The 22,024-nt window shown below is 41.3% G+C and overlaps 1 protein-coding gene and 3 non-coding genes across 4 annotated transcripts; 2 read left to right on the forward strand and 2 right to left on the reverse strand.

Annotated features, from left to right (window-relative positions):
• Positions 1-1,396: 1,396 nt before the first annotated feature.
• zgc:152891 (uncharacterized protein LOC767741 homolog) lies at positions 1,397-16,819 on the reverse strand. The gene is made up of 15 exons (XM_067608993.1): positions 15,280-16,819; positions 12,343-12,510; positions 11,442-11,703; positions 10,734-10,815; positions 9,591-9,680; positions 9,367-9,482; positions 8,348-8,520; positions 8,099-8,242; positions 7,482-7,685; positions 6,197-6,283; positions 5,305-5,474; positions 4,566-4,681; positions 4,308-4,408; positions 3,432-3,602; positions 1,397-1,792 (listed from the first exon to the last, which is right to left on the reverse strand). Exons 2-15 carry the CDS (start codon positions 12,499-12,501, stop codon positions 1,613-1,615), a joined length of 2,055 nt encoding a protein of 684 aa, XP_067465094.1. The 5' UTR covers positions 12,502-12,510; positions 15,280-16,819; the 3' UTR covers positions 1,397-1,612.
• trnav-uac (transfer RNA valine (anticodon UAC)) lies at positions 16,320-16,392 on the forward strand. Its single transcript has one exon. It is a non-coding gene; the product is annotated as a tRNA-Val (tRNA).
• A 30-nt stretch (positions 16,820-16,849) lies between the features above and the next one.
• On the reverse strand, positions 16,850-16,921 carry trnaa-cgc (transfer RNA alanine (anticodon CGC)). Its single transcript has one exon. It is a non-coding gene; the product is annotated as a tRNA-Ala (tRNA).
• Positions 16,922-19,227: 2,306 nt separating this feature from the next.
• On the forward strand, positions 19,228-19,309 carry trnas-uga (transfer RNA serine (anticodon UGA)). The gene has a single exon. It is a non-coding gene; the product is annotated as a tRNA-Ser (tRNA).
• Positions 19,310-22,024: the final 2,715 nt, after the last annotated feature.

The raw sequence follows: 22,024 nt of genomic DNA on the forward strand, positions 1-22,024 counted from the left end.
TCTGAAGTATTTTTAGTCACACAAGCAGCAACCTGTTGGTCCAGACTGAAAAATCTCAACTATTTCATGCATTTTCATAAAATTTGATTCAGACATTCATGTTCCTCAGAAGATTAACTGTAATAACTTCATCTGGTCAAATGTTTAATTTGTCTAATACTTTGGTTTATGAACCAAATACAAACTGATGACATTCCCTGCTGTATCTATGTACAGCGTCAGAGCAGCTAGCACGGCTGTAGACTCTCGCTCTTGTTTTAAGAAAGTAGTTTCCTGTTGCTGTATTATTTATTTTCATCTCAGAAAGATGTGCCTTCAGATTTTGAGGAAATGAAAACCACAACAAACTAAATATACGGCATGTAAGAATTAAATGTATTTAAATCACACTCAAAATGTAATGCAGTTTGAATCATTTACATTGTCTACCAACTCCTGAGGGAAATATCTGGCTCTTTAGCTGCTAAATGCTCCACTATGTTCACCAGCTAGTCTACAGCTAATTGTGAGCAGGTAGTGTACAGCAGCTTTTTACAGCTTTTTCTCTGAAAACGACGTTATGAGACGCTGAGAGTGAACCAGAACAGTAAAAGTTGCAGCCGGACAGATAAACAATGAGCTGAAACTCACTATAAAGCTCCGTAAAGCCGAGAGGAGCTGCAGAGTCTCTGTAGGTTCATCACTACGAGTCACAACCAACACACTACTCACATAGATCAGACTGAGGAGTAACAGGAAATATACATTATAGCTGCTTTAAAGAAAAACACCAAAACCTGTTTCACACAAATGTGATTTGTGAGCACTACTTACATGCAGATGGAAAATGTTTATTGTTTGCAAATTGCAATTAAATTTAAATAAAATATTGTTCCGATTAGTGAAATGTCAAAATGAGTGAAAGGAGATAATATGATAGCACATTTACTACAAATCGTGTGTATTTTTACATGATTTCCAAACCAAACTGTAGTGTGTTTGTCTTCACTTCCTGTCAGCTGTTGGTTTCAGTTTATTTTCATAGAAATCCATTTATAGACACTTCACACTGCAGGTCACAGTGACCATCATGTTACGCTTTAAACAGTGTGTTAGTGCAGATTGATTTACAGTTGGTAGCGTGATTGAAGTAATTTTTCAAGCATAGTTGCCAACTGTCCTCTGCTTTCAGCCTCTCCAGTGTGAGAATTGAATTAAATATCTTTGGGTTTCAGACTGTTGTTCGGACAAAACGAGACATTTGAAGACATTTTTTTGGGCTCTGTGAAACTGTGATGACCATTTGTCACCATTGTTTTGACTAAATGATTAACCAACATAAAGAAAAAGAAATAAATTGACAGATCAAACGATAATGGAAAGAAACAGTTGCAGCCCAAATAACAACAAAGTCTGATGGATTTTCGTTCCAAGTGTCTTTAACTTGTTTTTATAGAAATGAATCAAAACCATTACCACCATTAATTTTTGTTGTAGTTTAAAAAAAACACACTAATCTGAGTCAAATACTTTGACTTTCACATTCATTAGGAAACATTGAAATCACATCCTGTCTTTGCTGCCTCAGAAAATAATCACTGTTGTTGGAAACGTTGAAGAAACAAGTGTTAATCTAAATGGCCACGCTGTTCTCGATGCTTCCGGGACAAAGGTAAGGATACGGCAGCTCCAGTTGGCTGTTGCGCTCTGTGATGTCATCAGAAATGGCCTGGAGCTCAGCCTGCACCTCTTCCACCAGCCTGCGGTGGGCGCCATCACCGAAAACAGCCTCCTTGTAGTGACACAGAGGAACCTGCAGGCGGAGACAAAACACTGGTTTACTTCCAAACACTAAAACATCATGTAACACTTTAAAATAAAAACTGCTTTGTGTCGGAACTTCATTAACACGCCTCCTGTTGTCATAAACTTAGTCGTAAAATGGCTCAAAGTCTAAAATGAGAATTTTATATGTAGATCAGAAAAACAAAACATTCCAACTCAAATGGATCAGATATCAGCAGATATCAGTCCAATCTGATGGGAAACTGGATGAAATCTCCAAACAGCTTCACACATTTAGGTGTGATATTGATAAGAGCTGCAACTAACATTTATTTTCATTATCGATTCATCTGTCGATTATTTTCTCAATTAATCGATTAGTTGTTTGGTCATAAAATGTTGCTGCACAGATCTCGTCCCAGAGGGCAAGGTTAGGTGACCCAGCGTCCAGCTGTAGGCCTCTCTAGGACTTCCACCTGGTGCTCAGATAGCAGTGTTATTGCGTTTAGAGAGCACATTGACTGTGCTGCATATTTGTACGTCCTCTGGAAAACGGACGTGGTGAGAGGTTCCGTTTTGCTAGGCAGATGCTGGATTCAGCATCTTTAATCTTTGGTTCTGATCTTTTGGCGCTAGTGGCTGAAGACATGGCGACTGGAACAGAAGAAAATTATATAAATATTTAGCCGCACTAGGCTCGCCGTAACACGTTAGCTTGTCAGTCAGTAGCTCTAACACACAGGGTTTAGCCCAGTTAACTGCGTACTGTAAGAGTCTGCTCGTCATAACACAGAGTCACACTGAACTCCAGATACTCTGCTCAGCTAACAAGCTAATGCTAACTGAACCCTGGTAGGCTCGTTGTAACGCGTTAGCTGGAGGGTATAACGTTACACAGTCACGTCGGTTAGCAAATACAGGGTATCCGGAGGAACAGCTCGCCTTGATGTGGACACTGCTCCGAATTATCCTGTGTAGCAAAGTACACACAAGGACTGACTCAGCAAATCCAGACTGAAGCTGAGAACTACGTTATAGTCCCTCACTATGTCTAACTAGCTAGTCTTAACTAATGGTGGTAAGATGAGGCGGCGTGAGTCGAGCAGTTTGACCTGTTACTGGAGCCGAGGTGGTTCCCATAATGAAACACGGAATAACGCTAGAAAAAGAACCACAAAATATTCACATTTGAGAAGCTGGAATCAGAGAATTTGGGGGGAAAAAGTCTTAAAAAACACAAAATTTCTCTGATTCCAGCTTCTTAAATGTGAATATTTCCTGGTTTCTTTAGTCTCTTTGACAGTAAACTGAATATCTTTGTATTGTTGACAAAACGAGACATTTGAGGACGTCGTCTTGGACTTTAGGAAACACTGATCCACATTTTTCACCATTTTCTGACATTTTCTGGGCCAAACAACTAATCGATTAATCGGGAAAATGATCAGCAGATGAATCAATAATGAAAATAGCTCTAATTGTTTCAACCCTGATTTCATTTTTTCTATAAAGCCATAAAACAAACTGAAAAATGTTGTATCAGTTACAATAATTGACAATCATGTGTACATTTTGTTGTTAAACATTTCAGAAATAAGATGATTATGAATCTGAGATGTTTGAGGAGGCGTGTTTCCTGTTTCAGGTGTGTGTGGGTGGAGTCTCACGTAGTTGACGGCGGGCTGCGACAACAGAGTCAGTGTTGTCAGGACGCGACAGGTGGAGTTCACGTCCGGCAGGAAGGACAAGATGTCTTCCTCCGTCACCGCGCCTTTGAGCTGCGGAGGAGGACGCAACATGGAGACCGGACAGTTTGGCGTCCAGAGAGCGAAATCCAGCTGCAGGACAGAAAGATGGACGAGGACGATTAAAGCTGGAGATGTTGAAAACAAATATCAGAAAATCAATGATATTTTAGAAATGAAATATCACCCATTTGTTCACATATGTAGACAAGCTATAAGCTAATTTTAAAATGATTAAAATTATCTTTCAGGGGTTCATGCTACTTTATACTTCCACTAAACTACATTTCAGAGGGAAATATTTTACTTTCTACTCCACTACATTTATTTGACAGCTTTAGTTACTTTTCAGATGAAGATTTGACACAATGGATAATATAACAAGCTTTTAAAATACAACACATTGTTAAAGATGAAACCAGTGGTTTCCAACCTTTTTGTCTTTTGACGTCTTACAAAAAGCAGTGTGTAGTCGGGGTCACATTTCACATGTCTATGAGTTGTTAACAGCTCCACCAAATAGTGATTTTTCCCTCTAAACTTCTCACATGCTTTCATTTCAATAAATGTTCAAATGATCCAATATTTCAGCAAAAATCAATCTCATAAAACTCATAATGGAGTATTTTTACATTGTGGTACTTTTACTTGAGTAAAGGATGTGAATATTTCCATCACTGCTGAGTTGCATTGTAAGTTATTTATTTTTACATTGCTGTATTGGTAGTTATTCTTCCATCACAGGAAACTACCGTGATGTGGAAGTCTTCAGATGAAGTGGTCTTTAGTTTGACCCACCTGGGAGAAGTTAACAGCGGCGTGAAGTGCTGAGCAGCTGTAGATGATCATGGTGACAAACTTGGACACTTCTGCTTTGGTTTGGAAAGACTGAGGGAAACCTGGAGGACGAGAGGAGACAAAAAAACGTAAAGTCTCAGACCACCGTCATGTTTTTATCTACATGGTCTCTGCAGTGACATCAGATTATGCGTCCTGTCTCTGAAATAAACAAACAAACAAAAACATGGAGGTTACAGGATTTAAACAAACACACACCCGACTCTTGTGTGAAGCTGTGTGTGTTGATGTCGGTGATCCAGTGTTGAAGCTCAGAGTCCTGCTGCACCAGGTCGTCTCCGCTGTAATACAGATCCACCCAGCTGAATACAAACCTGCCACACACACACACACACACACACACACACACAGTTTATCATCTGCAATGCATACAATGATCATGGGACGGTCAAATCCAGAATTCACAGGGCGTGCTGGAGATGAAGTGGTAAATAAATGTATTTTTATAGCACTTTTCTTAGAAGTTAGTTACTTTTATATTTAAAACATCTTAAACCAGCAGTCAGGTGTCCATATGAACACTGAAAGGTTTTCCTTGCTGTAATCATTCCTCCAGTTCATACTGCATATTAAAGGACCAGTGTGTAGAATTTAGTGGCATCTAGCAGAACAGATTTGGGAGAAATGGAATATAATATTCATAAGTATGTTTTAATTAGTGTAAAATCACCTGAAAATAGGAATTGTTGTGTTTTCATTACCTTAGAATAAACCCTTTATATCTACAGGGGGGAGGGTCCACTTCCATGTTGCACCTCCATGTTTCTACAGTAGCCCAGAATGGACAAACCAAACACTGACTCTAGAGAGGGCCTTGTTTCACAGCCAGGTTGCAATCTGCAACTTCACCGCTAGATGCCACTAAATCCCACATACTGGATATTAAAAGATCCTTCAAATGTGCTTTTAATTGTAATGTAGAGGTGCGTTTCTTTACCTGTGCAGCGCGTCCCAGACTCTCAGAGCGTCCTGGGCGTAGTAGCTCTGCGGTAATTTGTCCACACCGCGGTCGGACAGGTCGTCAGGGACACACAGGGATCGGTAATGAATCCTTGCTGACGCCCGAGAGAGGAAGACTGGTAACGCCTCCAGACCACAGCCCACCGCCTGGAGGAACAAATAACTGCACTGCACCGCTTTCCAAAACCTCCCTCCTTTATTATATTATAATATTTCAGCCCAGTATCACGCCAAGGATACCGTGTCAGTGTCACATGAAAAGTACACACCTGTACGACTTTGAAAGAGGGTCTGTGCTAGATTGGATCAGCCGGAAGGACGAACTCTCTCGAGTGCGGTTAAGGTCAGGGGGTTTGGGTTAAGGTTAATGTACAAATCTCACAAGATTTTTGCTCCAATCCAGCGCCGACCTTCAAAGAGCCTGTCAGGTGAAGCAGTTCAGATGACGTGTACGAGGTGGTGGGTTGGGTTAGACAGATCCTAACCTACACAAAGTGGATCTAGTAACCCTGCTGCAGGAGACCGCTGCTAACTACATATGTCGTGGTGTTTACTGTTGCCATGACAACTAAGGTGGCCTAACTTTAAGGGAAGTAGCAACTTTAACCCACACCATGTTTCAAGTGATCATTTTAACCCAAAACATGATCTTTAACTAACCCTAACCGAGTGCTTTTTGTGCCTAAACGTAACCAGACTTTAACCACAGCGTTGTCACTCCTAACGTGGTGCAAGCATGAAAAATACTCGTGAGTACTTTTGACGCCAAGGTGAGGCAAAACGTGACACTGACAGGATGGACTGATATGTGTATCACACCCTTTGGCGTGATACCAGGTTGAATATTTCCATTACAGTTGATGGTTTACCTTATCAAAAACCCCATCAGGTGCCAGCAGCGAGACTCTGGCCTGGTAGTTGATCTGCAGAGACGTCCTGATGTGTGGCATCAGCAGCTGTTCACAATAACAATCAGAGAGGAGATCAATAAATGATCAATAAATGATGGACCTGACGACAAACTGCTCATCAGGGTGAAGAGAGGGAACAACTTTTAACAAATGCTCGTGAACTTTGGTTGCTAAGTCTGTTTATTTGACTTTTCCTGTCTTCATTCTCAGGGTTTCCTGCTAAGCCGTCATCTAACTCAACCGACCACGAGACAAGATTCATCTTAACACCTCTGCAAGTTAACTTCCTGAGAAAACACCAATTCTGTCGTCACCTTTTCAAGCCTCCTTCTAGATCAAGACATTCATATTTTCCACGTAATTTAGGCACAGTGTGTGGTGTGTTGGCCATATAAATAAGAGGTACAGTATATTCCCGTTTGAGATACAGATGGCGGAGCATTTTGTATAATCATGACTGAAGTTTGGTTTTTTCTGCAGTGTTTACAATACAAACAGTCCAGCGTCCCAGTTGACCCAGATGGTGAGCCTTTGGTTCTGAGTTGTGTTGGGGGTTTGGACCCCAGTATACCTGCTTGCAGGTCTAGTTTAAAGGACCAGTGTGTAAGATTCAGTGACATCTAGTGGTGGGGTCACAGATTGCAACCAACTGAAGACCCCTCCTCTTCCAAGTGTGTAGGAGAATCTATGGTGGCTGCAAAACTCACGAAAAACGTGAAAGGTCCTCTCTAGAGCGAGTGTTTGGTTTGTCCATTCTGGGCTACAGTAAAAACATGGCGGGCTCTGTGGAAGAGGACGTGCTCCCCATGTAGATATAAAGGGCTCATTCTACAGCAATGAAAACATGACGATTCTTATTTTCAGGTGACTGTACACTAATTAAGACATACTTATGAATATTATATTTCATTTCTGCCAAGTCCGTTCCAATAGATGCCACTAACCTACACACTGTGCCTTTAAAAATGATTCACCTGCTGATGAAAACTGTGACTAGACCAGACCAAAACATCTCTAGAGTCTAGAGTCCAGTTGTAAATAGTACAGTCTAGACCTGCTCTATGTGCAAAGTGCCCTGAGATCACTTCTGTTGTGATTTGGCGCTATATAAATAAAATTCACTTGAACTGAAGATAAAAGTTTGGCAAGAGTTCAACTGGCCTTCAGCCACTGAAACAAAGGACGATTTAGACCTTTTAGTTCTTACAGCTGGTAAAATGACGACCAGATGGATGGTTTGTACCTGGTGCAGTGGGTGCTGGTCTGGGAGCTGCCGCAGCGTGGCCACGCAGCACAGCTCTCCCAACATGTGGGTCCTCAGGTAGTGGGAGGCCAACTGGTGACACTGGAAGTCCGCACTGTGGACCCAAATCTTAGCCAGCAGCCAATCGCAGCCGGGGTCAGAGGGCAGGAAGACCGGGTTCTCAGGGCCGGGCTTCTGTTGCAACTAAAGGAGGGAAATCACTGATTGATAGATTACTTGGTTAGATGAATTCTGGAGGACGTGCTTTTCTTAATTAAGTAAAACTCACATATTTTTTTAGAAATGTGTTTGTAATAATTGAGAATAATACATTTTTATAAGTTCTTATTCTTTATTCTTTGTTTGGATCTCCATCAGCCTCCACAAAGTGGTTGCTAGTCTTCCAGTGGTCTTCCAGTGGTCCGAGCAACAATGAAACAAACATCAATCTAAAATCACATCAATCAATAAAAAACAAGAACGAGCCGAATATCAGATCACATCAAGATCAGAGAATAAGTGAAATAACTCTATGCATGAAAAGGTAGACAAAACTGTCTCCAGATGAGCAACTACAACGTTTTCCAAGATAAAAAAACTGCTAAGTAAACAATCACCTGGATGGCGATGGGCAGCAGCTGTCCCTGCTGGTTCAGGTGGAGAAGGCACAGAGGAGCGGACAGGTACGTCTGCTTCCCGTTGACCACATTGGCCGGGACGCCGTCCAGCACCTCGTAGTCCAGCAGGTACACGCTCCCTTTCTGTCCCATTATAAAACATCAAGATACATCATTATGAGGGAAAAAATAAGCACAGCTGGCACCAAAGAATAAATAATAATAAATCAGAGAATGCATGCAGCACACCTGTAGCTCCGCCTCAAGGGAGGAGTCTTCAGGCAGGAAGGGGCGGAGCATGTCAGAGGTGACGGACAGGTGAGGAGGAAGGAGGCGGATCTGATGCAGCAGCAGAGGGTTGCAACCGTTCAGACACTGGTGGCCGAAATACCAGTCCTCCATCCAGTGAGCCCGAATGAACTCTGAGAGAGAAAAAGATCACGACGCACAGAGAGACAAAGTTATTCTGAATGAGTCCTGAAAAATATTATTTAAATATACTTTTTACAATTTCTAAACAGCTGTCTGGAGGCGTCTATTCTAAAAGTTACCGGATGAAGATTTATGTTCATGTTGAAACCAAAAGTGTAACAACAAAAACTTTAAAAAAAAAAATGATCCTGACAAAAAAAAAAAAAAAACACCTGTTTCAGCCTGTTTTCTTAGTAAGATTATCCTGGGAAAACTTTATTTTCACCTGTTCTAAAGTCACGAACACCAGAGAGAAAACAATTTAGATCATACTTAGAAAATGGATCACAAGAATTTTTTTTTTCTTACTTGCCTCTCAGGGCTTCCGTACAATGAGGCGATTTGCTGTTTTTCTGTCGTATGTGACAGTAAATTGAAAGTCTGAAGGTTTTGGATTGATGACAAAACAAGCAAACCTCACAGTGGGCTCTGAGGATGCAAATAAATGCAATTATGTTCCTATTTTTTATTTTTGCATTTCATTGACTAAAGAATTAGTCGATTAATCGAGAAAAAAATCTGCAGATTGACTGATATTGAAAATAGTTGCAGCCCTACTCAATCTAACAATCTATATTGTTAACGCACTGACTACTTGAAAAACACATTCAACTTTGTGATAGATAATATAGCCAGTATTATGTTTACTACAAAGAGCTTTCCTCTGTTCAGCAGATGAATGTGAAACTCAAACATCAAGTGAAGTAAGTATTTTTGACAGGAAGTGTGAAAGTCCTCTGTTACAGGAATGTTTTCATTCCAGTAAACTGACTGAATGTGTGTCTGTTGTTTCTTACTGGCCATGTTGTTCTGGTTCGCAATCTGGGCAAAAAACATCTCCAGCTCGGTGAAGCTCGCCCAGGCCTCCGCTCGGCCGATGAAGCCTTTCAGATAGTGCAGGTTGACAGCCGGACTGAGGACGAAGACACACAAACAACTCAGACTCACTTGTCCTGCATCTGTCTGTTCTTTCTGCTCCTCCGTCTCATCCTGACCAGTCAAAGCGAACATTAAGTTTCACCTCTTGTGTGTGTAGCTGAGGTTCGGCCCGAGTTCAGACATGCTGTTCAGGTCCACACAGTGCGGAGCGCCATCGACGAACTTACACCACCTGCAGTCATGACACAATGACAGAATGAATCTATGAAACTACAGCGAGTTAGTTCCTGCTTTTCAGCTTTAGGCAAGGCAAGTTTATTTGTATAACACATTTCAACAACAAGGGAATTCAAAGTGCTTCACATAGAGCATAAAAGGCATCAAAACAGAATATAAGTCAATGGTTTAATAAAAGGCGGCAAACAGAAAAGTCTTCAGCTGAGAGTTGCAGCAGACCTGCAGTTTTCTGGGAGTTTGTTCCAGATATGTGGAGCATAAAAACTGAACGCTGCTTCTCCAGGTTTAGTTTTGACTCTGGGGACAGAAAGCAGACCTGATCCAGACCACCTGAGAGGTCTGGATGGTTCATAACGTAGCAGCAGATCAGAAACCATTCAGTGCTTTATAAACCAACAGCAGTATCTTAAAGTCAATTCTTTGACAGACAGGAAACCAGTGTAAAGATCTGAGAAGTGGAGTTATATGATCCACTTTCTTGGTCTTAGTGAGGACTCGAGCAGCAGCGTTACAGTAGTCGAGTCTACTGAAGATAAATGCAGGACAAGTTTTTCCAAATCCTGCTGAGATATAAGTCCTTTAATTCTTGATATATTCTTCAGGTGATAGTGGGCTGACTTTGTAATTGTCTTAATGTTGCTGTTGAAATTCAGGTCTGAGTCCATGACGACACCAAGATTTCTGGCTTGGTTTGTAGTTTTTAACATTATCAATTGAAGCTGAGCGCTGACTTTTAAACGTTCTTCCTTGGCTCCAAAAACAATTACTTCAGTTTTATCTTTGTTTAATTGAAGAAAATTCTGGCACATCCAATTGTTGATTTGTTCAGTGCACTTGTATTGGACCGTAGTCCCCTACTGATACAGTCATGTAAATTTGTGTGTCGTCTGCATAACTGTAGTAACATATTTTGTTGTTTAGTCGTCTCACAGGTTTAACCTCTGAAACTCTGCTGCATCCACCTGTAGCTTCATCTTCTTCAGCCCCTTTATAACTTTATTCAACAACATTTTCAAAGACACCAGAGACGTCTATTTGTGTGTTTTACCTGATGAGCTTCTGCTGATGTTGCAGCTGTCGCAGTCGCAGCTCCTTCAGCTGCTCGTCTGTCTCATCCTTCAGCAAACACACTGCAGAGGAATAATTATATGTTACAGTTTTAATAATATTTAGTTAAGTTCCACAAAAAATGGACACATAAAACTGACAATGTCATTTGGATTGACTGTTGACCAACAGATGTTTCTATTTACTCTTTTAAATTCAGTTTTTGGGAAAAATGAATTTAAAAAATGAAAATTGTATTTAGGTCTAATGTCCCCTTATTAACATTAAGGATAAGGAGGGACAGATGAATATTTATATCAGAATGGATTAAATTAATTTCCACAGATTTTGACCCAAACAGATTTAATTATGGGAAAGACCAGAAACAATATTTTATATATATAGTTGGCTGATTTGATCGTTTCAATAGTCTCTGTGTAAAGGGAGCAAAACATTTCATAACACTCAGAAAGAAAATCTCTCTCTGTTTTTTAACAGGAATTTCTCCATATTGTGTAAAAGAGGCATATTGCTTGAATCTGTAAATTCCCCCCCCCCCCCAAAAAAAAAAAGAAAAGAAAAGAATAATTTATAAGTTAACTTATAACTTAAGTTTAAGTATGAAGAGAATAATGAACTGGGGAAAAAACTGCATTTTTAATCATAACAAACTGAGGAGACAAATGTTAAAAGACTTTTAACTTCTTACATTTTCCGTTGTGCAGCTCTACGTCACCGTCTGCCAACCGCAGCCATCTGTTGCATGGGAACACCTGCGTTTCTGGATCCTCGGACCCGGACCCCTCCCCACCTCGCCCCTCCTCCTCGACCTGTCCGTCAGCCAGCCTGCAGACCTCCACCTGGCTGCAGTGCCAGTCCAGGTTGGGGAATCCGGTCCGAGCCTCCAGCCGGAGCCGGACTAGAACCAGACGACCCAGAGGAGCGTTGGCAGACACCCGGACCCGACACGACTGTCAGGACAGGAAGAGGAAGAGACCGTCAAAGTTTTCCTTCAAGAGAACAGCAGTGTAAGGTGGGAGTGGGGACTGCAGCAGCCGTGTGGGAAGAAGTCGAACCAGAATCAACTTTTGCCAAAACACAACCTGACGTCACGTGGAGGTGGCCGATCATGTAAGCCGCTGATCAGACGGAAGACGCCCACAGGAAGAGGAACCTTATTTACCGCTAGAGCTGTAAAACCCCGCTATGAGCCAGTACAAAGACGTTACTAAGATGAGGGGAGGACATTTATTTTTGTTTGATGACAGTAAAAGTTAAGTAAGGCTTTGCTGTCGGCTTCCCATCTAGTTTTAAGAAAGACAAGAAAAAGAGAGAGAGAGAAAGAGAGAGAGAGCAGCGATGGTCGAGAGACCTAGAGAGTGAATGAAAAGAGGGAGCAGCGGTAGCGAAAACAAAGCAGCGACTCAGAGATTTTTAATGTTTACAATTCAATGGCAACTAGGCAAATGAATATCTGGTGTAAAAATTCCTTGTTTGATTTGACTTTTGGTGTAATATTACATAACTCAGCTGTTGTTGGTAATAAAAATAAAGAGTCACTAACTGCTCTGCTTGGGTTCAATCTCTGGAGGAAACGTGATGAAACCCACCGATCCGGGATGAAGATGCAGGTCGCCTTCGTTCACACTGATGGGTGGAGTCTCCCCCTGCGAGCCAATCAGGTTGAGCCACAGGCGGCTGAAGGTTCCACAGGTGGGACCGGGTGAGGTGTGAACCGTCACCTCGAACTCTTGACAGGAAGTCATCATGTAGGACAGCTGCGGAGGACGGGGAGATAACCAGGACCCGAATTTATCAAACTTGTAAGAATGACATTAAAAAGCTCTAAAGAACCAACTGAACAACACAAAGGACACATTTATCAAATGTAAAAGTTTCAACTGATCACATGATCAATCACATGAAGAAATAGCCAATCAAAGATATGGATTGATCCTACAGCTGCCATATTGTAAAGTCTTTTTTAAAAACACTTACAGTTTATAAGTGATTATAAGTTTGTTTTATTTGTGTGAAATATTGAGTATTTGAAATGAACAATGATCAAATATATTTATCATGTATAAATATATAAATATGGCTGTACTACATTGTAAATTTTAAGGATTTTTAGTCCAAAATTGTATTTTTCTGCAATTTGATAAATACAGGTTCAGGATCCTGCTGCAGGTTATTAAGATGTTTCATTTCTTTGAGCCTCAGAGGTTATGATGCTATGACATGAACACAGAAACACACACTGACCCTCTGGAGTCCAAACGAGCTGTGACGTTATAAGATATGCAATTGTAAGTTGATGTAATGTTGTAATTGTATGTATTTCTCCAGCATGTGTCAATGAACTATTGTGGGTTGGTAGGGGAGGGAACTGGGCGCCACATGGGAGGGAGGGAGGGAGGGTAGCTACAGGGTGGTAAGTATCTCAAACATCCAGTCCAATAATGGGTTTTTCAGCAAATTAATTGAATAAGTCTTACAACAGTGTCTGTTAAGTTGAATGGTATCAGTATCAGTTTATTATCATGAATTATGAAGATATGTATCCAATCTGCTCATTTGAGAACACAACTTTAGTTTATCTTAATTGCTTGAAGAATCCCTAAAAATTGTCTGTCCTATTGTCAGTTGTGTTTTGACAGATCATTAGTGGGATATATTATGTTATTACACTTAAAAACAATTGGTAACAAACAAAAAGAGTTCAGTCTAGACCTGCTCTATGTGAAAAGTGTCCTGAGATAACCTTTATTATAACTTGGTGCTCTATATAAGATGAATTGAAGCTGAAAGGAAAAACAACCAAAACATTCAGTTTACTGTTGTGAGACTGAATCTTCTTCTGCAGAACTATGATAAGAACTCATTTGTTTACCTCGCTCGGTATTTGACTTGGAAATGAGCGACAGTGACAGTTAGCATGAACGCCCACTCACTCACTCACTCACACACACACACACACACACACACACACAGAGCATAACAACACTGCACTCTTTCTTCTCAAAGGTCACTTCCTTCTTCCAGCGTTCACTGACCACTAAGCTTCCTGTATTAGTGTTTACCTGACACACAGCAGAGAAATTACACTCATATTTCAACGAGAAGATGTAAAAAGCAGCTTTTTTGGTTCTTATGTGTTAGTTTTGTTAGAGATGGAAATAACAAACCAATTTAAAATAACACACAGTACCTGGTCTTCTTCTGATATTAACAGATTAATATACATGTTTCAAAAGATAAACATATATTAAAGTTTTAAACTGGATTTGAGTTAACTTTATTGCCATTATAACGAACATTATAGGAATTTGCCTTAATGAACACATCAACACAACATAAAACCACACACATACAAACATTTTTAAAACACACAGAGTATCATAAATATGAGATAGAAGCTAAAAACAATAAACTTTAAAGTGCAGGAAGTTTTGTGAAGCACATGTTACAAGTCTGTGATGTCTGAATCATTTCCAAGAACTTTCCTGGAAAGAACTATTCAGTTCTAGTGATATTCATATATTCATTTATTTATCATCTCTATAATATACTTTCCTTATAATCATATGTTTATGTATATATTCCTATATAACTATATAATATATATTATAGATGTTGAATTATTTGCTTCCTTATAGTCAAGCAGTTAATTAAAATAATATTTTTTAAGTGTATGTTACCAAAAACACCGCCAGTTCTTTTCAGGAAACGTTTTAGGACATTATTAGGAATTTACATTAACTTGTGCTGAGTTTATGAATAAAATATTCAGATAGAATGACAACAAAACCTGCTTCTTTCAGCTCTGATATCAGAATAAAACACATTTGTTCTTTAATAAACCTTTTCCCAGGAATGATACTTATCTTAACAGGGAAAAAAAAAACATGATTTGCATGTTAACCGGCTGTTTTCAGGACAGCTTGTTTATCAGCTGTTACAGAAGTGACTGGATCTGTTTTCCTTTACTGATCATTTTAAGAAACTTCATGCAGTTTTAATGGCGCAAAAAATTAAAATAATTAATGATAATAAATTTGTTCTCAGCAGGAAAACACAGAATCTGATTCCTTTTAAAGATTTAGAAATCATTATTTGTATAACGGATTTTACTTTTCCAGAACTTACAGGTACATTATGTTTATTCATCTCTCAGGTCAGACTGTTGTGACCTTTGACCTTCACACTCCTCATCAGTGGTTTCTTTTAATGCACTAAACTACCACTGAGGACACTGAGGATATGTTCTCAGTATGGCTAATTTTTATTAAGGCTTACTCTGTTGTTTTTTAGTGTCAGTTTTCTTAAATTTCACTAAATCAGAATGAAGGGATTTAGTATTTCTCCTCCAGATTTATGTCTTGGCATCAAAAGCGCTTTGAAACAACATTTAGATCATTGCAAAGGAAGATAAAATTAAAATATAATCTAGCAGAACAACAAATGAATAAAATGTGACTTACGATAATCAGTTTTTCTCAAATCTTTGCAGACAGACAGACAGACAGACAGACAGGTGAGCTTACCTGCAGAGCGACACTTCCTCTCCTCTGTGGGCTGTTGATATGTTGAATAGCAGCTGCATGCCTAGAGCACGTCTGTTTTTTTCAAGTCCCGCCCACCACAACACCTGCACATCCTGCTGTTGGTTCATCTCGAACACCTGAAAAACCAAACACCTCACTACAGGTAGTCCAGTACTGACAGTTTACATGTTCAGGGCCAGAATTGATCAAACTTATAAGAATTACACAGAGAACAGAGCCAAAGAAGACTGACTGTGTGACGATTAAGACACATTAAGAAACTCAATCCTTTAGTATTCAGAATGTCACTACTTTCACTACTTTACTTGAGTATTTCTATTCAGGATTTTACTGGCTGTGTTGACATGTAACAGCTTAAAGCTGCAGTGCGGGACTTTTGTCTCCCCCTTCTGGCAGTGAGAGTAATTACAAAAAAAACTGTCGATACGTGCTTACGTCATAAGCTACGTCGGAACCTACTCTGTTGCGGCTGTAAAATGGTGGATGAACTGGTTTGAGCGTCACGCAACCCCCGCGAAATGACTCGTAATTTGATCCATTCGGTCCGATAACATTAAGAAAGACTAGAAGAGCCGCACGATTAAATGATCTTATCCCCATTCAAGTTAGCAGAGAGCTAACCGGAGGTCGGAAGTCTCTAGTGCGCATGCTCTGCCAGTATACATTTATCAGCGCGGAGCCGTCGCCACTGTGAAAACAAAAGGTGATAGGCTTAATCAGCATTGTGTGAACTCGTTTGGCAAGGGCTTAAATGTAACGGACATTAATTTAAAAGTAAAAGTTCTACCCTATACTTTTAATCTGTCCATTATGTTAATCATCCTATTAAAATACTGCATGTAGTGTCACAAATATCCAGCCTAACTCGCCAGCGTCAGTGCAATCTACTGTATACAGAGAGTGTTAAATTAGAAAATTAGAAGAAATCGTAAATACAGCACGTTAGATATGCAGAACTGTCTTTACCAAAGCACCTTGATAGAAAATAAAACCATTTTTTTGCTACTCTTGTGGCATCTGGTTCCATAGTGTAGCGGTTATCACGTCTGCTTTACACGCAGAAGGTCCTGGGTTCGAGCCCCAGTGGAACCAGCAACCTTTTCCCCACGTTGAGTGTTGTTATGTAATTACGGTAGAAATGAAGAAGAAACGAGATATCATTTGATTGTGCAGCTCAAGACAAAGAAATTATAATGCGATTATAGTCTAATTCTATGGTCAGAAAACAAAATAGAATTTCCAGTTTGGACATGTAACCTTCTGAAGAGCTGTATGTTGAGGTTCTCAGCATGGTGAGAAGGATCTGAATGCTTCTTAACCACTGATCATCCTAAAGATTGTTGTTATTTTGTGTAAATACATTGAGAGCTGCTAAACCGGAGTCAATTTCCTTGTATGCGTAAACATATTTGGCCAATAAAGACGAGTCTGATGTCTTGTTACACGAAAAATATGTCATAATGACCGAGTCTTCATTTTCAGCATCTGTATCTCCTCACCTGATCGGTCACATGCAGTGTCCGAGTGTCCGGGACAGCAGCGGTAAAAGTGGAGATGCCGGGGATTGAACCCGGGACCTCATACATGCGAAGCATGCGCTCTACCACTGAGCTACATCCCCACACGACGCATCATGGCCGCCGGAAATCAGTATTTACATGTAAAATGGCGGGTTGCAATACAAATATAATGTATTCTTCGGTGTGAATAGATAATATTTAATACAACGCATTTAAGCCAAATACTTATACTTTTGTTTTGCAGCTTTTTGCTTTTAACAACTAATTCACCCATTGTATAGTTTTGACCCAAATGCACCATATTAAATATATCAAATTGAAACTGATATTACTTAGCAGCACACCAACAACACGTTTCTGAATAACTTGTTTTTCCAGTCCAAAAGTTTAGACTCCTTAGACTAGGCCAGCAGGGGAAACACTACTGTGTATAATCAATGGGCCACACAACGCGGAAGCAAACCCGGAAGCTAGAAACTTTTTTTGGAGCATGCGCCAGCTGAGCAATTCCTATAGGACTGAAAAGGCGCCATTTTTAGTCCGGTATCCAGCTCTTATAATACATCCATGGCTTCATGCGCCTCTGAGCAACTTTCATAGGAATGAAGGGGGCCCCGCCTCTGACGCTGTATCCAGTTCTCTTTATACATCCATGGCTGAGACGGCTAACTTCAGGCTCAGCCCTCTGTCTAACTTGAATGAGGATAAAACTATTCAAATTTTTGAAACGTGATTGGACCAAATCGATCAAATTCTGATAGTGAAACGAGTCACTCGAAAAATGTACCCACTAATTTACAAATGTCTCTTTCACAATGTAAGTCTATGGGAAAAAGTCTTTTTGGGCCAGTGTCCGTCATGTGACGTTGTAATTACATGGTTTGGCCGCTTTGTCAAATTTACTTCAAAGCCCGGCACTGTTCCCAGTGTTACCAACTTTGCCACTGGATTTAGTGACTTTTTTTCAAAAAAGCGGCTAGCGACATATCCAAGTGGCAACCTCCGGGGCTGAAAAATGAAGCCAATGTGGAAGTACCAAAAACCTGCATTCTATCTAATGGCCATCTGGGAGCGACTCCACTGGCTACAAAAAGAAGTCAGATTCTATGGAAGTCTATGAGAAAATGACCCTACTTCTCTCTTGATTTATTACTTCAGTAAACTGTTTCCTAATGAGTTTGTGGTCTCAATCGCTAGTTTCAAGTCTTCTTCAATACGGCATGATGTTCATTTTGTAAATTATAATCACATTTAGAGTAACCTATATGATAAAGCAGCGTATGCTTTAGGGCGTGGCTACGTTGTGATTGACAAGTCGCTACTCCGGCAACAGCATTGCTTATGTAACATAACCATTGTGTATGGGTGTAGCTGCTGCTACTTCACAGTGTGTTTTCAGTTCACTAGAGTTAATTGTAACATTGTGGTTGCCTAAAAACAGTCTTGTTCAACGTTTGGTTGTGATAAAAGACCCATCAGTGAGTCGGATGATCAGTTTTTCTGCTGAGTACATTTTGTTTTAACGGTATTAAGCCTGTTCTTCGCTAGCGAAAACTAGCATTAGCATTAACACTGTTAACCATAGATTGTAAATGCACCGTTCTAACCAAGCTAGCAGCTAGCGCTATGGTCAGCTCCACCCTCTCGTCCAAATATGGTCACTTCTGGCTCCAAAAATCAAACATGGCGACGGCCAAATCCAAGATGGTGATGGTCAAATCACTACACTCTAGGCTTCAAAACATGGATGTGATATTATAAGAGCTGGATACCGGACTAAAAATGGCGCCCATTCAGTCCTAAAGGAACTGCTCGCCTGGCACATACGCTAAAAAAGTTTCTAGCTCCCGGGTTTGCTTCCGCGTTGTGCGGCCCACTGAATGTGCGCAGTAGTGTTTCCCCAGCTGGCCCCGCCCACGCGCTCACGCTCGGCCCAGAACAGCGGTACGTTCAATCGACCAATCATCAGCCAGACAGAGTCCTGAATGAGCTATGAATACGTGTGTATATATTCAAATTTTCACATGACGTCCTCTAGCGACACCTAGCGACTTTTCCTGCAGGCTTGAGCTACTTCCCACTGAAAATAGTGGGAGTGTGTTATGTCGGAGTAAATCGTGATTAATTTTTTTGCTTTACACTTACCTGACATCGACTTAAAAACTCGTACTGTCATTATTTGTCTGATAACTGAGTTTCCGGTCCTGTATAGTGTTATCGATGTTCATTATCGCTAAAAGTAACGGCAGGTGTAAACAGAGCAGAGGCAGCTCACGTTAGCTAGTTCTGGTGTATGAAGACCTGGGGCAATTTTATTGTTACACACTTTAAATTAGTTGAGAACAATGAACGCCAAACAGGATAAAGACGAATACAAATAGTACGGTCCCACCGCATTATGACGTAAGCTGCGATGGCCGAGTGGTTAAGGCGTTGGACTTGAAATCCAATGGGGTCTCCCCGCGCAGGTTCGAACCCTGCTCGCAGCGGACAAGTGGTTTTATTTATTATTTAATTATTTATATATTTTTTACCCGATGAATGTAAGCACAGCTGCAACGATTAATCGATTACTTCATCCACAGAATAGCAACAGTTTTTATAATCAAATTATAGTTTTTGTAACATATATATAAAAAATATAGATATATATTATCTGTTTGCTCTGAGATAAGAAGCCTTTGTACAGACAGTAAAGCCAGTTTGTTGTTGCACTCTGTCTCACCTCACACCTCACCGTGTGTTGGGATTGTTTATGTGTGTGTGTGTGATGGCCACCTGCTCTCTGTGGCCTTTAACATGAGAACAAAATGTCCCCGTTTCCTCTCTCTTGTCTCTCTGTCTCTCTGCTGGCGGAGCTGAGGCATCACACAGGTCGACACATATGGTCTGTGAACAACCACGCTGTGTTGTTAAGGAGCTGCTGTATGTTGCTCATGTGGATTATCTGTCTGCAACAAGTCTGTGCACGTTGATCTGCACAACAAAAACATGAAGCATAAATGAAATATTTTGACTGGTCCTGGTTTGTCCTCCTCAGCATGAGAGGAAGAAAAAAGATAACCCTGATGATGATGAAACAGTGATGTCATCAGATTTAAAACATAAAGTCTGTGTTACAACCTGGAGTTGTGGAGTTTTAAAGCTGTTTACAAGCAGGGAGGTTCTAATGAGAAGACACTGTTGAGTTGCATTATGGGAAATGTAGGATTCAGTGTTTTTATGGAAGTGCATATTTAATCACTGAAGAGCAATTTTGAACCTGCGTTAACTGATGTTTTGTCCTCTAGTTTTCATCAGAAACACATAGTGAAAACAACTCTGACATATTATCAGCTTGAGATGTTGAGCTTGTTGGTAAACAGTTGTTTATTTCCACATCCAGCAGTTACGGAGTCGAGTGAGAGAGAGTGAACCAAAACAGTAAAGTTGCAGTCAGACAGCTAAACAATGAACTATTTTCTATTAATCTACAGAATGTTATCTTGATGAATTGATGAATTGTCTATTATATATTTGTCTATTAAACATCAGGAAATTATGAATAATGCCCATCACTATTTGGCAGCATTTCCAAACTAATGCAGTGATAATAAGAGTTCTACCTGCTGTTCTGTTTCTGTAACGTTTGGTACAGAAATCTGTAGTTTTATAACATTTTTGGCACAAAGTGAACAAGACGTAGCGAGTGATGAAGACTTCATTACCCAGAAATCCTGTGTGCAGACGTCTGCAAAGGTTTTAAAGTTTTCCAGACGATATTATACATCTTCTATATGTGAACGTTATGACCCAGATGTTGTTTGAGCATTTTGCTGCTGTGTAATTCGTATTTGTTTTAGTTCTCTCTCTCTCTCTCTCTCTCTCTCTCTCTCTCTCTCTCTCTCTCTCTCTCTCTCTCTCTCTCTGGGGTTCCTGCTGTGGTGTATGTGTGTGATGGGATGTAGGTGGGATGCAGGTGGGATGCAGATGGGATGCAGGTAGGATGCAGGTAGGATGTAGGTGGGATGCAGGTGGGATGTAGGTAGGGTGCAGGTAGGATGCAGGTAGGATGCAGGTGGGATGTAGGTAGGATGCAGGTAGGATGTAGGTGGGATGTAGGTGGGATGCAGGTGGGATGTAGGTAGGATGCAGGTAGGATGTAGGTGGGATGTAGGTGGGATGCAGGTGGGATGTAGGTGGGATGCAGGTGGGATGCAGGTAGGATGTAGGTGGGATGCAGGTGGGATGCAGGTGGGATGTAGGTGGGATGCAGATGGGATGCAGGTAGGATGCAGGTAGGATGTAGGTGGGATGCAGGTGGGATGCAGGTGGGATGTAGGTGGGATGCAGGTGGGATGCAGGTGGGATGCAGGTGGGATGCAGGTAGGATGTAGGTGGGATGCAGGTGGGATGCAGGTGGGATGTAGGTGGGATGCAGGTAGGATGTAGGTGGGATGCAGGTGGGATGCAGGTGGGATGTAGGTGGGATGCAGGTGGGATGTAGGTGGGATGTAGGTGGGATGCAGGTGGGATGCAGGTGGGATGCAGGTGGGATGTAGGTGGGATGCAGGTGGGATGCAGGTGGGATGTAGGTGGGATGCAGGTAGGATGTAGGTGGGATGCAGGTGGGATGCAGGTGGGATGTAGGTGGGATGCAGGTGGGATGTAGGTGGGATGCAGGTGGGATGCAGGTGGGATGTAGGTGGGATGCAGGTGGGATGCAGGTGGGATGTAGGTGGGATGCAGGTAGGATGTAGGTGGGATGCAGGTAGGATGTAGGTGGGATGCAGGTGGGATGCAGGTGGGATGTAGGTGGGATGCAGGTGGGATGTAGGTGGGATGCAGGTAGGATGTAGGTGGGATGCAGGTGGGATGCAGGTGGGATGCAGGTGGGATGCAGGTGGGATGCAGATGGGATGCAGGTAGGATGCAGGTAGGATGTAGGTGGGATGCAGGTGGGATGCAGGTGGGATGCAGGTGGGATGCAGGTAGGATGTAGGTGGGATGCAGGTGGGATGCAGGTGGGATGCAGGTGGGATGTAGGTGGGATGCAGGTGGGATGCAGGTGGGATGTAGGTGGGATGCAGGTAGGATGTAGGTGGGATGCAGGTAGGATGTAGGTGGGATGCAGGTGGGATGCAGGTGGGATGTAGGTGGGATGCAGGTGGGATGTAGGTGGGATGCAGGTAGGATGTAGGTGGGATGCAGGTAGGATGTAGGTG

This window comes from Thunnus thynnus, chromosome 13 (genome assembly GCF_963924715.1).
Source record: "Thunnus thynnus chromosome 13, fThuThy2.1, whole genome shotgun sequence".
Taxonomy (NCBI): Eukaryota; Metazoa; Chordata; class Actinopteri; order Scombriformes; family Scombridae; genus Thunnus; species Thunnus thynnus.

Bases quoted from the DNA above. Each gene is read 5' to 3' on its own strand.
- zgc:152891 (XM_067608993.1), bottom strand. From the start codon at position 12,501: ATGATGACTTCCTGTCAAGAGTTCGAGGTGACGGTTCACACCTCACCC. The intron at 7,686-8,098 runs GTGATTGTTTAC...TCCCTCCTTTAG, and splicing joins TGCTGCCCATCGCCATCCAG to TTGCAACAGAAGCCCGGCCC. The intron at 1,793-3,431 runs GTGAGACTCCAC...CTCCGCCTGCAG, and splicing joins CGCAGCCCGCCGTCAACTAC to GTTCCTCTGTGTCACTACAA.